At 37.8% G+C, this 15533-nt stretch overlaps 1 protein-coding gene across 1 annotated transcript in view; it reads right to left on the bottom strand.

Moving 5' to 3' along the window:
• SMG1 (SMG1 nonsense mediated mRNA decay associated PI3K related kinase) overlaps positions 1-15533 on the bottom strand; it is a 100515-nt gene that overhangs the window by 62908 nt on the left and 22074 nt on the right. The window contains 6 exon segments of the mRNA XM_040458941.1: positions 241-366; positions 2876-3089; positions 4095-4153; positions 5101-5237; positions 7619-7774; positions 9433-9596. Of these exon segments, the coding sequence (XP_040314875.1) occupies positions 241-366; positions 2876-3089; positions 4095-4153; positions 5101-5237; positions 7619-7774; positions 9433-9596 (856 nt within the window).

The following is a 15533-nucleotide window of genomic DNA, read 5'->3' as shown; positions in this document are numbered from 1 at the left end:
CTTTGTTTATGACCTTGAGGAAGTATTTTTTTTTCTTTAAATATTTTAAGGCATTAATGTCAGAAAGTACAGATGGTATTTACAAAAATAGTATTACTGGACCATTCTATCCTAGACCGTCTAGTATCACTGATTACACTTTAACAATCAGAAGCTTTGTTTTCTCTGATTCCCAAGGTCCCTATACATACAACCAACCCTTCACATCATCACCTAAACAGAGAGGGTCAGGGAACTCACCCTAAAATTAGTGCTGAAAATATGAGGGTAACATCGAGCCACCAAAAGAATGCACTTGACACATTTGCAAAGTAATTCTGGTGTATCCACGTTTTCAAGAATGGACTGTAGGCTGGTCATTACAAGCTGAAAAATAAAAGTTTTAAATCATGAGTATTCAAAACAGAGAGAAAACAAGCATACTGGGTTCATTATTAGTAACTTTATCTAAAATTGACTATAGTACCAAAGAAAACAAAGTTCACAGTTTTAGCTCCAAATAAAGTTGAAAGCATTTCATTCCACTAAGATTAGGCTGAAAATAAGTACTGTTTCATTGTATTTAATGTCTCTTAAAATATTTCCTAAGTAACGTCCGTTCACATTATTCCTAAGTGCTCTGTTTAATACCATGGACTTGATTATATTTCAAGTATAAAACTAAGATGTGCTTGGAAAACTTTTCCTTAAAGTACTACAATTACTCTCCAATTCAAAATCCATAGCAAATTTTATGTAATTTATGCTTTAAGATATTAGCACTTGCTTCAAATTTGAAAGACAGAGAGATTAACATGGCCCCAACACATGAATGACAGACATGCGGGCTCATGTCACCACTACTATATACCGTTCTATTTTTTAAACAAATGTAAGGCAGACCACTGATACAATTATCTTGCAGCTGTCAGAAACCATTTTTTTCCTAAAAAGAAAAGCTCTTCTTTACCAAAAAAAAAAAAAAAAATGAGGTTGTAACTATAGAAAAAATGCTAGAATTGGAAAAGCACCTAACATTTTGCAGTTAGAATCTATATGGGTAAAGAATACGAATGGGTGCCAAAATCACTGAGTGAAATATACTAAAAAAAAAGGATATTCAGAAGGTGTCAAGGTTATCATGCCCAGATTACTGACCAATTACAAAGGGAGAAAAACAAGCCTCCACAATGGGAAGACTCTGGTGGTCATCACCTCAACCAGGTGAGTACTCTTTCCCTCTGACAGTAAGACAATCTGCAGTTATGTGCCTGCTGGTGGTGGGTTGCAAGAGTAAGGATGAACCCATGAAGGACTCATGACCAAAATGTTTAAAGTCAGGAAAGAGCAATCAAACGCACAAAGTAGAACATTCCAAAAATAAGAACAAAAAGATGTAAACCATTCTAATTGAGAGAGAGTACAGAGGCACGCTACCAAACAATACACGGGTCCTGATGGAATCCTGGGTCAGGTAAGACAAAAGCTGTAAAAGGTATCTTAACGGCAGAAGTTTAAATTTGGACTGCATTATGTAATAAAATTTTCTTAGGTATAATAATAATTTTGTTGTTACATAAGAGAATAGCCTTATTCTTATAAGATGCATGTTGAGGGTGAACTATCGTGAAGCGTGTAATTTATTTTCAAATGGTTCAACAAAAAAGGATGCACTCCTGTGTGTGCAGAAATAAAACAAATGTAGCAAAATGTTAGTAAGTAACAAATCTAGATAAAGGACATATGGGTATTATACTGGTCCACGTTTTCCCATGGATTTGAAAATTTTCAAAACAGGGGCACCTGGGTAGCTCAGCTGGTTGAGTGTCCAACTCTTGGTTTTGGCTCAGGTCAATCTCATGTTTGTGGGATCAAGCCCTGAGTTGGGCTCCTTGCTGACAGCCTGGAGCCTGCTTGGGATTGATTCTCTCTCTCCCTCTCAGTCCATCCCACTCACACTCGTCCGCGCACCCTCACACTCTCTCTCAAAATAAATAAATAAACTTAAAAAAATAGTTATAATCTTTTTTTTTTAAGTTTATTTTTGAGAGAGACAGAGACAGACAGCACATTAATAGGGGAGGGGCAGAGAAGGAGAGAATCCCAAGCAGGCTCCATGCTGTCAAGCTCTCTGCTGTGAGATCATGACCTGACAGACACTTAACCGAGTGAGCCACCCAGGTGCCCCAGAATATAACTATTTTTGAAAGTGACTTTAGTAAAATAAAGCATGTCATGAATTGTAAAGAGCGCATATAAATAAAAGATAACTGATATTCTAAAACCATACCAAACTCTAATTTTTAAAAACATGATTAGTCAACAAAAATTTAATTGCTTGTAATTTTGCTCAAAATTAAATTGAGAGTGATCTTTTAATATATTCAGATACACCAAAGTGATTATCAAACCTAAAAAGTCCTAGAATGAGTGCTGCTGTTCAGTTTGTCTCCCTCAAAAACCATTGAGTATCCTCCTATCCAGCTTCCTCATCAAGTCTCTATTTTCATATCAGCAAATGATTCTGTTACTAAGCAAATTCAAAGGAAAGCTTCAAACATGCTAAAAGATTAAAAAAAAAAAAAAAACTTTTTTTAAGTTTTTTATTTCAGTAATCTCTACCCCCAACATGGGGCTCAAACTCACAACCCCGAGATCAAGAGTCATATGCTCTTCCGACAAGCCAGCCAGGTGCCCCTAACTTATTTTAAATCTACCTTTAATGTGTATCCTTCACTCAAACTCAGAAAGAGAAATGTTACTCATATCATATTTACTACCAGTAAATAACCCCTTTTCTAAGTTTCCCTTCTCCAAGCTTCCCTCCAAAAACATTGTTGGGAAGTTGTTAAAAAATTTTCTTCCCCAGTACATCGGTTTTCCCCTTCATTCTTACCTGCATTACAGATGAAAAGGCTTTCTTTTCTCCTACAGTCTCTAATGCTTTGTAGGTGGCACATAAGTAGAGGAGTTTAACTTCATCTTTTGTAGATGAGCTAAATTTGCTAAAAATCCATTTGAAGATCTTCTCAGCCTCATAGCTCAGAGAAGCACAAAGAAGGCCAAGACAGCAAGCTCCCTCCTGTCTCAACTCCTGAAGCAATTTGCTACTGTTTATTTCAATGCAAACAAAACAAAACACACAAAAGGCTTAACATTTCAAAGATGACAAGAATGACACATTTTACAAAAGAATGTCTTCAATGATTTTTCAAATTTTTCTATTCAAACTACATAAAAGGTTGAAATTTTATCTTTAAATGTGTTCTCTATTCTATCCCAGTACCCAAAAGCATCTTTGTTAGACATTAGATTTTCTTTTGCAGGATCAATTATTTACAAACAGTAAGGAAAGGGCCAGAGATACTAAAATTCAGCCTTCAAATTCCATCTCAAACTACATTAAATGATTCACAGAAAAGGGCAGCAACAAAGGATCAGATAAAACATACTACAAATAACTATATACAATGTAGTGTTCAGTAGGTAAGGACTATAAGATAGGAAATGGTAACAGTTAAAAAACGCAACAAACTTAAAAGGATAACAGTACTGATTTAAGTATATTAATAACTATATAAAATGAAACCATCAAAAAGCAGTAAGGTTCGTGACCTGCTGAGATGAGTTTTTGGTGCTTTCCAACACTGCAATTCTTTGGGAATCACCATACGAAGAATAGACTGCACACCTTTGTGGAGAACCCCAGTAGCCTCGTAGAACAGATGGTGTGAATGCACTGTTGCCCAAAGAAGGAAGCTCCCTTTCACCTCTATTCTCTAAGCAGTTTCAAAATTCTCTAGTTTACAAAAGGTAATTGCATTCATTCATGCCAGCATTAAGAGTCTACGTCATTCCACAAGTCAATGCTCAATTAGTCAAGTTGACAAATTAGGGAAAAAAAAAAAAAAAGAATGGCATTTCTTTTCAAGTGGATTCCATTAATACTCAATGGCAATTAACATATAAATGCTTTAACACCGATAAAGATGGCAACACAATGAAACATTTAAATATTCATAAATGAAGCCACCAATGAGTTTATCTTCTTGTATATTTTTAAATAATTTCTAAAAATGCATTTTAAAAACTTAAAATTACCCATAGTTACTTACCTTTCATTAAGCACATCATGTACAGCAGCCAAGATATTATCCAATTGTTTAACTAGTACCTTTAAAAAAAAAAATTTTATAAAAAATTTGAATTCCTATACTTTCAGGAACACTGTATACTTTTTACTCATGTTCCCCTCCAAATTCTAATCAAACAGCACACCTTCCTTTTCTTATTATTCCCAGTCCCCAATTATCAGGAGTGTTACAAATATCCTTTCAGATTCTGAAATGTATCCGTTCCTATGTACCACCATGATCATCAATGAAAAAAATAAACTCAAAAAGCTTTTTTTACTTATGCTCAAAAAAAAAAAAAAGTGACGGATGGAGAGGTGAAAAGATAAATGACAAAGCAACATGTCACATATGACACACATAATGACAGAATTTAGATGGCAGACATATGATATTCAATTTCAATTTTCCATATATTTGAAATGTCTCATAATAAAATGGGGGGGAGGCAGAAAACTTATTTGAACCAAATATTATTTGACTCACCATGCCGTTCTCATTAATTTTTTCCTGCTCCACAACAAGTTCTTAATTTCACATTAGGAGAATTACTCAGAGTGTATTTGTAACTGCTCCTGAACTTTTTTCTTTCAAGAGTTTTTCCATTTATTTAGCCCTGGCCACTAGGGCATACCTACCCATGAATATAATATGTAACCTCCACCCCAACTTCACATATGAAAAACAAAGAGACAGTCTGTCCTAGCATACAGAAAAACAATTCTGAGGGCAAAAAAATAAATGGACTAAACGTTAAAAGCACTTTATTGCAGAAGATACCAATGTAGATCCAACAATGGCAGGTAAATTACACAGCAGGGCCATTAAGTTCTCGATCACCATAATACAGGCCAAGTCAACCAGGAATAAGGAATCCCTGCCATTTTCTCCTTAGAACCAAATCTTTTCCCTTCTTAAACCACTCCAGGTAGCATTATCTACTTTATTATGGAAACACAAAGTTATCAACTTTCTATACTGTACTCACCAACTTATTTTCTGGTTGCTGAATAAATTCTTTCAACTGCTTTACAGTAGCCAGTCTTCGGTCTCTGTCATCTTCCCGGGTGATCCTCCGAAGAAGATTCGACAGTCGAGACTCATCAGAATAAGACATCGATCGCTCTGTGAAAATAAGCATTTGTTTCTCAGTGAGCATCCCTTGTCATTAAAAAAGGGAAGAGAGGGGCGCCTGGGTGGCGCAGTCGGTTAAGCGTCCGACTTCAGCCAGGTCACCATCTCGCAGTCCGTGAGTTCGAGCCCCGCGTCGGGCTCTGGGCTGATGGCTCAGAGCCTGGAGCCTGTTTCCGATTCTGTGTCTCCCTCTCTCTCTGCCCCTCCCCGTTCATGCTCTGTCTCTCTCTGTCCCAAAAATAAATAAACGTTGAAAAAAAAAATTTAAAAAAAAATAAATAAATAAAAATAAAAAAGGGAAGAGAAGGGACGCCTGGGTGGCTCGGTCGGTTAAGCATCCGACTTCGGCTCAGGTCATGATCTCACGGTCCGTGAGTTCGAGCCCCGCGTCGGGCTCTGTGCTGACAGCTCAGAGCCTGGAGCCTGTTTCAGATTCTGTGTCTCCCTCTCTCTCTGCCCCTCCCCTGTTCATGCTCTGTCTCTCTCTGTCTCAAAAATAAATAAACGTTAAAAAAAAATTTTTTTTTTTTAAAAAAAGGGAAGAGAAGTTCTGGTTTGCCACTTCCCTAGCAGCGGCATGCCTTGTACATGGTAGCTGGTGATCAGACATTTGTTGAACTGAACGTGTGATTGAGGTTCACAAAAACGATAACGTGAACAAGAGACAAACAGAAACCCTCCAGCCCAAATATTTCAAAGTACGTCAAAAATCACAGTACACTGAACAATAAAAGTTCAACTGAATGCAGGTCCCATCACACTTTTATTTGTCACTATAAACCAAATTCCATCAGAGTGCTGGGCACAAAGCAGACCCTCAAAAAAGATAAACCTAAGCAAACACCTCATTCCAGAGGACCAGCTGAGAGAGAAAAGAGGATTAGAAATTACTTTCTTCAGATCTATTCCAAACTCTTCAACATGCAGCATGAGTACAGGTAAGAGACTTCTACAGATTACGGATAAAGTCTCGACCAGGCAGAAGGAGGCTATATGCTTCCATTTCTCACTTGGTAACCAGTGGAGGGAATTCTCTTGGTCACATTATCATCATTTTCCTAAGACAAAGTTTTTGTGAACTGCAATCACACATTCAGTTCAACAAATGTCTAATCACCAGCTACCATGTGCAAGGCATGCTGCTACTAGGGAAGTGGCAAACCAGGACTTCTCTTCCCTTTTTTAATGACAAGAACAAATAAGGAAGCTCAAACAACGCTGGTTACTGCCAATAAAATACATTTAAGTACTAAATTTTTCTTTTTAAATTTTCAGCTGTGCATTGGTTATTGATTAACCAATGTACAGTCAAACTAAATTAAAGGCTCTGATAGTTTCATTTCTAAGGCATGAAAAATTTTCGATAATAAAACTAATTATCTGAGAGAAGGATAGGATTTTTTTAAGACCCCTGGCCCAGTGAGTAGTTCAGTATAAATGGACACTGAAAATGTCATTAGGTTAAAAGCCAAGAAAACTAAGCTCTATTTACAACTCTGCCACTGGCCAAGTTACTTAACTCTGAGCCTGCGAGGAGAAAGAACTGGACTAAATTAAATTAGCTTTGGGGTCACCTTCTAGCTTCTAGCATACCAAGGTCAAGGACATCAAACACTTTTTAAAAATCAGCACACCCTTTGACTAGTGGGTCCACATCTGAAAATTTATCCAAAATAAATCATTTTTTAAAAGCCATACACACACACACACAAGCTGTATGCATAAAGATACTTGCCAAGATACACACAACACACACACATACACACACCCCATGGAAACAAATGGTCATAACTAAAGGACCTAAGAGTGACTATATCCAACAAAGTTTTTACGTCAGAAACTTCAAAAATTTCATGCTTAGCTTTACCAACAAAATAAATTTCTTCTAGAAAAATAATGATCATTACCTGTAATCATCATTCAAGGCACTTTACCTATTCAGCGGGGCTGTGTTACAAGGCAGAAGGTGGGATCCATTTATTTAACTTTAGAAAAGTGCCCACTCCTTTTATAACCATATTGCCTACAGACCCTAGAGTTAAAGGACTTGTGAGAGCCCATCACACACCATACATTCATCATCTACTATAATCAGGAAAATCCCTTCTTTAGATCTTAGCTAGTATTCTAATCTTAAGAGAATTCTCTGGAAAGTGTAGTCTAAAAAGTATTAAAACCTTTCCTATGAGAATTTAGTCTAAGAAACAGTTCACAAAAGAATGCCAACAATTATCACCTATACATGTTTTTCAACTTGAAGTAAACTAACCAACTCATGTATGTGCAAAACATTAGTAAGAAATAAGGTGGCCAGGAAAAAGAGGAGATTTGTGGAGGCATTTGTGACTGGTCCCCAGTTTGCCCAATCTTACCCTGTGATTTCCTCATGTCTTTGATGGCTAACGCACGACTGCCATGCTGAATACTGGTGAACTCAGGGCTGGTCACATTGTTAACTCTCAGCTCTTGCCCCAACGACTTCCGACCATAAGTATTTTCCCCAGATCCTCCATTGACACTGTAGCCACCTACAACCAGCAATATTTACATTATTTTAATAGGGCTCTTTGTTTTACTCAATCAATTCCCGATAGTCCAGGATCTTCCAACCCCTCTGCAAGCAGCTCAACCAGCCTCTGTTTCTCCTACTCTCCCCCTGTGCTGCCTGCCCTGAAGTCCTTTTGGTTTCATTTTGTGCACCCAAGGAAGAAGAGAAATGAAAACCAAAGTCAGATTTTGCACTTTAAAACTTTTTAGGGGCACCCGGGTGGCTCAGTCGGTTAAGCGTCCGACTTCAGCTCAGGTCATGATCTCACAGTTTGTGAGTTTGAGCCCCACATCAGGCTCTGTACTGACAGCTCAGAGCCTGGAGCCTGCTTCAGATTCTGTGTCTCCCTTTCTCTCTGCCCCTCCCCCACTCACATTCTGTCTCTTTCCCAAAAATAAACATTAAAAATTAAAAAAAAAATAAAAAACTTTTCAGGGGCGCCTGGGTGAGTTAGTCGGCTGAGCATCTGATTCTTGGTATTGGCTCAGGTCGTGAGATCAAGCCCAGTGTCAGACTCAGCAATGGGCATGGAGTCTACTTAAAATTCTCTCTCACGCTCCCTTTGCCCCTCCTGACTCATGTACATGTGCTCTCTCTATAAAAATTACCAAAAAAACCTTTTAGAAGTTTAGAGGACAGACTAGTCAGGAAACCTCAGCCTTTATGATAATACTGTATTTTGGGCAGCAAGGAAACCACGTTATGTGTATTCTAATGTATGAAAAGAATTTAAAAAATTTAAAAAAGGGGGGGGTGGCCCTGGTGGCTCAGTCAGTGAAGCATCTGACTTCAGCTCAGGTCATGATCTTTTGGTTCACAAGTTCAAGCCCCATGTCAGGCTCTGTGCTGACAGCTCAGAGCCTGGAGCCTGCTTCTTGGATTCTGTGTCTCCCTCTCCTTCTGCCCTTCCTCTCTTTGTTCTCTCTCTCTCTCAAAAATAAACCATTTAAAAAAATTGTTTTAATGTACGAAAGAACATTTAAATTTTTTCTTTTTTTGTTTTAAATGTTTGCTTATTTTTGAGAGAGAGAGACAGAGCACAAGTGGAGGAGGGGCAGAGAGAGAAGGAGACACAGAATCTGAAGCAGGCTCAAGGCTCTGAGCTGTCAGCACAGAGCCTGATGCAGGGCTCAAACCCATGAACCACGAGATCATGCCCTGAGCCAAAGTCAGACGCTTAACCGACTGAGCCACCCAGGTGCCCCACATTTAAATTTTTCTAAATGAAGGGGGTAAATTTATTATGAAGTTTCAAAAACAGCACTGTAAAAATATTTATATTTAAAAAAAATTTTTTTTGATGTTTCATTTATTTTTGAGAGAGACTGAGCGTGAGTGGGGGAGGGGCAGAGAGAGGGAGACACAGAATCCAAGAAGCAGGCTCCAGGCTCTGAGCTGTCAGCACAGAGCCTGACACGGGGCTTGAACCCACGAGCTGTGAGATCATGACCTGAGCTGAAGTTGCATGCCAAACTGACTGAGCCACTCAGGTGCCCCAATATTTTTATTTTAAACATATTAAAAGAAAAAAGTAGGGGAGAAAGAAAGAGGGAAAGAGGGAGCAAGAGGAAGGCTGGCAGGTTAAAAACCAAACAAACAAAAAAAAACATGCCTCTAACAGTAAGAAAGCATATATACCCTTTTCATCATTCTGAATGTCAGTGTGAACTCTGGTATCATCGTGCCTTTGCCGAGACACGACAGCTGAATTGGAAGGTTGCAGTCCATAAGAAGAAGGCCCACCCCTATCTCTGGATGAAGAATATTTTAATGTATCTGGGTCGGCTGATGCACTGTCAGTTCTGTAAAGAGAGAAGAGCATGAGATTAAACTTTAAACAAATATTTTAATAGCCCAAATCATACATCTTTTCATTCAAGACTCTCCTACCATTCTAATTTTTTTCATTACTATTATAAATAAGCACTCCAATTTCAAATGAATCTTTCAACGGGGAAAGGATTATCAATGAATGAAATGCTAGCTTTCAGCCCCTTCTATTTTATAGACCCATTCAGACACACGCATTAACTACCAGGATTAGAGTGACCAACTCATCCTGCTGTGCTTGAGAGTTAACGATTTTAGCAGTGAAATCTGGTGTCTGAGGAATCCCCTCAGTTCAAGGCAAACTGAGACAGCTGGTTACCCTGGTCCACGATTCTCTTCACATGATGTGATAAAAGGAATTCTTCCTAAGCTCTCCTCCTAGGAATGGTTAATCAGTGGAAAAATTACCATCTTCCCAGTCGTAAAAATAAAAAGCACAGGCAATATATCAGGCAAGGGCAATGTGACATTCCCTCTCTCTCTCCCCTGAATTCCTAACTTGATTATTTGGTGGGAAAGTAATTATAGAATGATATTTGAAGGCAAGCTCGATAGGATATAAGAAAACATTACCCAGAAAATAAGATTATTTTAACATACTGGAGACTTCACTGAAGACTCCTAAACTCTAGAGACTACCTATTAAAATTATAAAGAGTGAGAAAAATAAAAATAAGGTATCAGTAATCCAATGAAGCTGAATTAGAAGGCTGCAGTCCATAATCTACTTAAAAGTCAAGTACTGTCTAGAATAATCGCTGATACTTAGACATTAATAAACAAGTAGTGCAGGCCAGGGTAAGAGTAGTCCTTATCCTTACGTAAGGATCAGCTCTATGCCTCAGTGTCCTCATCTGTAAAGCAGGGAGCTGTGTTTCATGACTTCTCATGAGCCTTATTCCTCCAGCCATCAATCCTAAAGCATCAAGAAATAAGACCACACTACTCTACAACAGCATATGAAAATACCAAGAAAGAAGCTCCTGTCCTATTGATACTACTTCTGAAAGGAATAACTTTCTTACAAATAATCACTTTTATGATATGTACTAAAAACACCTTCTGAACCCACAATTATTTGGGAAACTTAAGGATACTGGCCAAGAGCAGTAACTAACCTATTTCTCAACCCCCATGGCTCTTCCCTCATATATAAAAGTGACTTCAGTGTTTGTGTATATATTTCAATTTATCATCTTTTCTCCACCCCCACCCATAAAAATACTAATCATGCAACTCTGAATAAGCTTAAACACCCTGATCTATATTTAAACCACTGTTAATACAGAATGCAAACAATAGGTCCAATGAAACTTGGATAAGTGACACAAATCTAAATTATTCCTAAAGTCTGTTAATCTGAAACGTGATAAAATTTCGTAACCTTAGCCTACTACAATAACTAAGGCTCCATAATGGAGTATCTTCTTCAAACATTCAGGGTTCACTTGTCGACAAGGCTCAGTACTTCCAAGGTGTGGAAAAATAAAATCTATGGAATTTCAAGAAAAAAAATGTGTGAGGATTTTTTTTCTAAGCATACTAAATCTGTAAGCATTCAAATACCATTAACACAAAATGGAGCATGAGAGCTTTTTAAAACGAATGTAATGGCATCCCCCGTGTATCTAAAAATAGCACACTGAGTGCGTACCTATAATAAACCATTACATACCATAAATTTCTGAAAGGGAATTGAAAAATAAAAGAGAGCTTAAGAGCTTTTCGGACAGATTTTCAACTCGTCTATACACATGGCACCTAGCACAACCTGGAAAAGTAAGATGTTAGCAAGATAACAAAAATCTACCAATATTTAAATATCTGAATTTCCTGCTTAAATTATGTTTATATATTACATATACTACTTTTACCATTAAGAGTTAAGTATGTGTATCACTTTTCTGGTGACATAGCAGTAAACATAAGGCAACAGAGAATATGAATTAAAAAAAAGATCTGGGCTCAAATCCCGGCTCCACACTGAAAAGGTAAGTGGGACTGTGCACAAGGTACTTAGTCTCTAAGCCTCAACTGTTTCTTGCATAAAATGGAGATAATACCTATCTAATGTGTAAAGCTGTTGTGAGGCTTAAATAAGATAATGGATTCGTAAGACATGCTTAGCTTGCAGGGAATGCTCAAAGTTATTAAGACCATAACACTAAATAAACTCAAGATTTCCAGTCTAACAAACAAATCATACATTAGTTCAAGAGCACAGGAATACAATTAAACAAGCTTTCACATCCAATATATAGCAGCCGATTTTAAATTCTTCATGGAACAAATTAAGCAATCTGCTACCAACAAAACTTCCCAATTTATTAGAAATACAGGTTTTAAAATCCCATGAGTTATGAACACCAAGTATCCCACCCCCATCCCCCACTGGGAGTCTGGGTTTTCAGAATAGAACAAAAAAATTCACTGGGGTGGAACTACTGTCTCAGAACTGTCTAAAAACTCACTAGTTGCCAAGTTCTTTTAATACAAACTGATCAAAACATTTCCAACCAGAATTCAAGTTATAGGTAGTTTGAACCCCAAAGCACAAAATGGCTCAGCATTTATATGAAATCTCTATTTTTTAATATCTAGGCTGCTTAGGTCTCAAAAAAAAAGTCAGTATCCGGCTGTTAGCACCAACAAGACCACCCAGTCCAATAAATAGAAAACTGTTAACGAACGGAAATGAGCACTTAAAATGAAGCAATCAAAGGCATAAAATACAGATTTGAATTCAAAGAGGCAGGCATAAATGTTAAGCCAGTTATAAGAGCTGAAAAAGCTATCATCTGCCAGCATTAGTGTCTCAGTTTAGTGATAAGAGAAAATGTATCTGTTAAAACTAAGAATCATACTAGCAAGGATCCAAAAATACCTCCACAGCCCCTTTAATACTCTAAAAATATTATGGAGAGAGAGAGAGAGAGAGAAAAAAAAAAAAAGAAATGCATAAATTTCCCCCAAATCATTAAACTGAAGTTAAAGCCTGATGATGTACATGCCACATGAGAGGTAAGTTTCTAAAGCTCATACCTCAAAAATCGCATACTGTATAATATGGAGCCTTTGTGATGTTTTGCATCAAGTCAATCTGTAAGACAGTAGTTACAATATTAGTGAAGACAGTGGGTTAAAACATTTGTTGTTCAAACATGAAGCAAATATCACTCATGGGTTAGGTGCTTTTAGTTGTACTATGCTATGGCCCTCTAGGGTTCATATGCTGAAGCAAAAACTGAGATGGAAAGCCGCTCTATGCCTTAGAAGACAGAGAAGCTTAAGGTGGATACCAAAAACTTTGTAGTTACATAAGAGAATTTAAATGTTAACTATAACATACAAATCACATGCAAATCTCGTTACCGCTCATTTAGTTAACTATTCTCAACATACAGAAAAAGTAATACATCTGAGAGGTCATTCATTTTGAATGACGCACATCCTCAGACCTCACATCAACAATCCAGCATGTGCTAGGGGATAGTATCTCCTGGCTACATGTGGTCTTATCCAGTTCTTGTAAGCACTAAAAAGCAACCAAAGGGAGGGGGGAAAAAGCACCACTCTCAAAGTATGAAGTCAGGGAATTCCCTATCATGAAGCATTTCCCAAAAGCACCCCAAAATGACTTGATGCAAACACCACACCTAGTGGTGCCAGTGGAATAAGCATCATATTGCTTCAAGTTGTTTTTAAGTAGGCTTATGGAGGGATTTTGCTCTCACAGTGAGATCTAATTTGTAATGGGTATCAACCAGGAAATGAGATTTGCACTTAAGCCAATGAGGTGGGAATGCATTTATTCCCTAAAGCAATGGTGCACAAAGATAGTGTCACTGTCATAAAGTAGCTGTAGAATATGCTGGGAGTTCATCGTTAGTAAAAGTTAATACACTTGAAAATGATTTATCTTTTACAAATAAATTCAAGGTTATCCCTATGATGCCTGTTACTCACCTGGATTCAGACATGCTTTCATGAGGGATACAAGACAAGGTGAAACTATGCTCTAAAATATGTCGATGGCTACAAAATTCATTTGGGAGGCTCACGACTTCATTCTTTGAAACTCTTCCCACAAGATAAAATAATTCAAACTTAGTAAAAACAGAACTGAACCAGCATGCCGAAATTATGAGTTGACTTCAGTTTGGCAACACGGAAATATTAACAGTTAATAGAATTTCTTATATTATCTATAACACCAAATCTTAATTATCTATTAACGAATTCTTTGTTACTCATTTTTAATCACCAAACTCTCAACTAAATAGCCACTGAAGACTCAAAATATAAAAATATATTTATTTTTGTAAAATTATAAATAATTTCACTTTGCCCAATATAGGTCTGGCCTTTTCCCTCAGCCTCTAGAAGGTAATCTCTAAAGTCTCAGAATGTCGTGCCTAGTAAAAGTGTCCTTGTTCACCTGGAGGCTTTGGGACACACCAGAAAGTATAACAATGTGACTTATGAGGGTGAGGGGGCTTTGAGTCACATGGATCACTAAACCTCCAGAAGGTCTGGAAACTAAGTTTCTGCATGTGAGCAACTGATTATGTATGGAGTCCAAATAAAAAACTCTAGACACCAATGCTGGCGTGAGCTTCCACGGTTGGTAATACTCTGCATACTATCTGTCACACATCAACACCAAGAAAGTAATACTGTGCTCACAACTCCACAAGGAAAGGACAATTGGAAGGTCCACATTCGTAACTTTCCTGGACTGATGTAGCTGATTTTAATCTGAATCTTTCACCTGTAATAAACTGTAACCATGAGTATAACAGCTTTCAGTGAGTTCAGTAGTCCTTCTGGTGACTTAACCAACCTAAGAGTAGCCTTTGGGACCCATGAACTTGGAAATGGTATCAGAAGTAAGAGTGGTCTTATGGACATTGCTCCTTCTCACTCTGCATCTGTATTTAAAATCACTGAATATACTGTAACCCAAAATCCTAGATTGTGAATTTTGTTTTTTAATACCATCTTAAGAAAACATAGTAAAGATTTGACTTCAGCATAATTTCCCTTCCAAGTCATCTCAAACACCCTCTATTGACAGACCTCTAACCAAATTAACCAGAAGGGACAAAGCAACTCTAAAAGGGCACATCAGATTTTATCCTTTGCTTCATGGGCACAATTGTCCTCAGTGTAAAGACTGATCAACAGAGCACCCCCAGGTAGTTCCCAGACTACAACTAGGTCTTCAACACTGCCCATGTTTCCCTAATCAGGGTTCTCTCCTTCCCCAAACAGTTTTCAAGCTTCCTGCACCTTCCTCCTTTCCCCAGAGCTCTTCCAATACACAACTTTGCAGATTCCTGCTTCATGCAAAATACAAGCCATTCTACAGCACTCTCAATAGTAAGGGCTAACAGTTTTGAGCTCCTACCACATCTGGTAGGCAACTTAGATCAGCAGTTTGCATGTATCTAGTATTTCATTTAATCTTTAACATAATCTTATTGTTATGATTAACTCATTACTAAAGATAGTAAGTTCCCCTCTTACAGATGAGGTAACTAAGGTTCCATAACTGACCGAAAGTTGCACATCTGGTAAAAGGCAGACCAAGACCTCAAACTCTGTACAAACTTTCAAGTTCTTCAGCACTCCATCAGTTCTTGCCAACTTCCTTCCAGTAAATCCACAAATTCGCCCATATCTTCACACACAGCCTTTCTTCCCATCACCCTCACATAATGAACAAGTAAACATCCTATCTACAATAACCTTCTGGATCCACACATTCCCCCTATTTTCTGAGGTATGCTGTGGACTCCCACTTTCCTACTGCTCATCATATCACCAACACATGAGCATCCTCAAGTCTTTCTTTTAACAACAACAAAAATCAAAATCTTGGGGCATCTGGCTAGCTCCCTCAGTAG

This window comes from Herpailurus yagouaroundi, unplaced genomic scaffold (assembly GCF_014898765.1).
Source record: "Herpailurus yagouaroundi ecotype Mexico unplaced genomic scaffold, PumYag 222, whole genome shotgun sequence".
In the NCBI taxonomy this organism is placed as follows: domain Eukaryota; kingdom Metazoa; phylum Chordata; class Mammalia; order Carnivora; family Felidae; genus Herpailurus; species Herpailurus yagouaroundi.
Note: the sequence above shows the minus strand (reverse complement) of the source record. Positions and strands in the feature narration are given on the sequence as shown.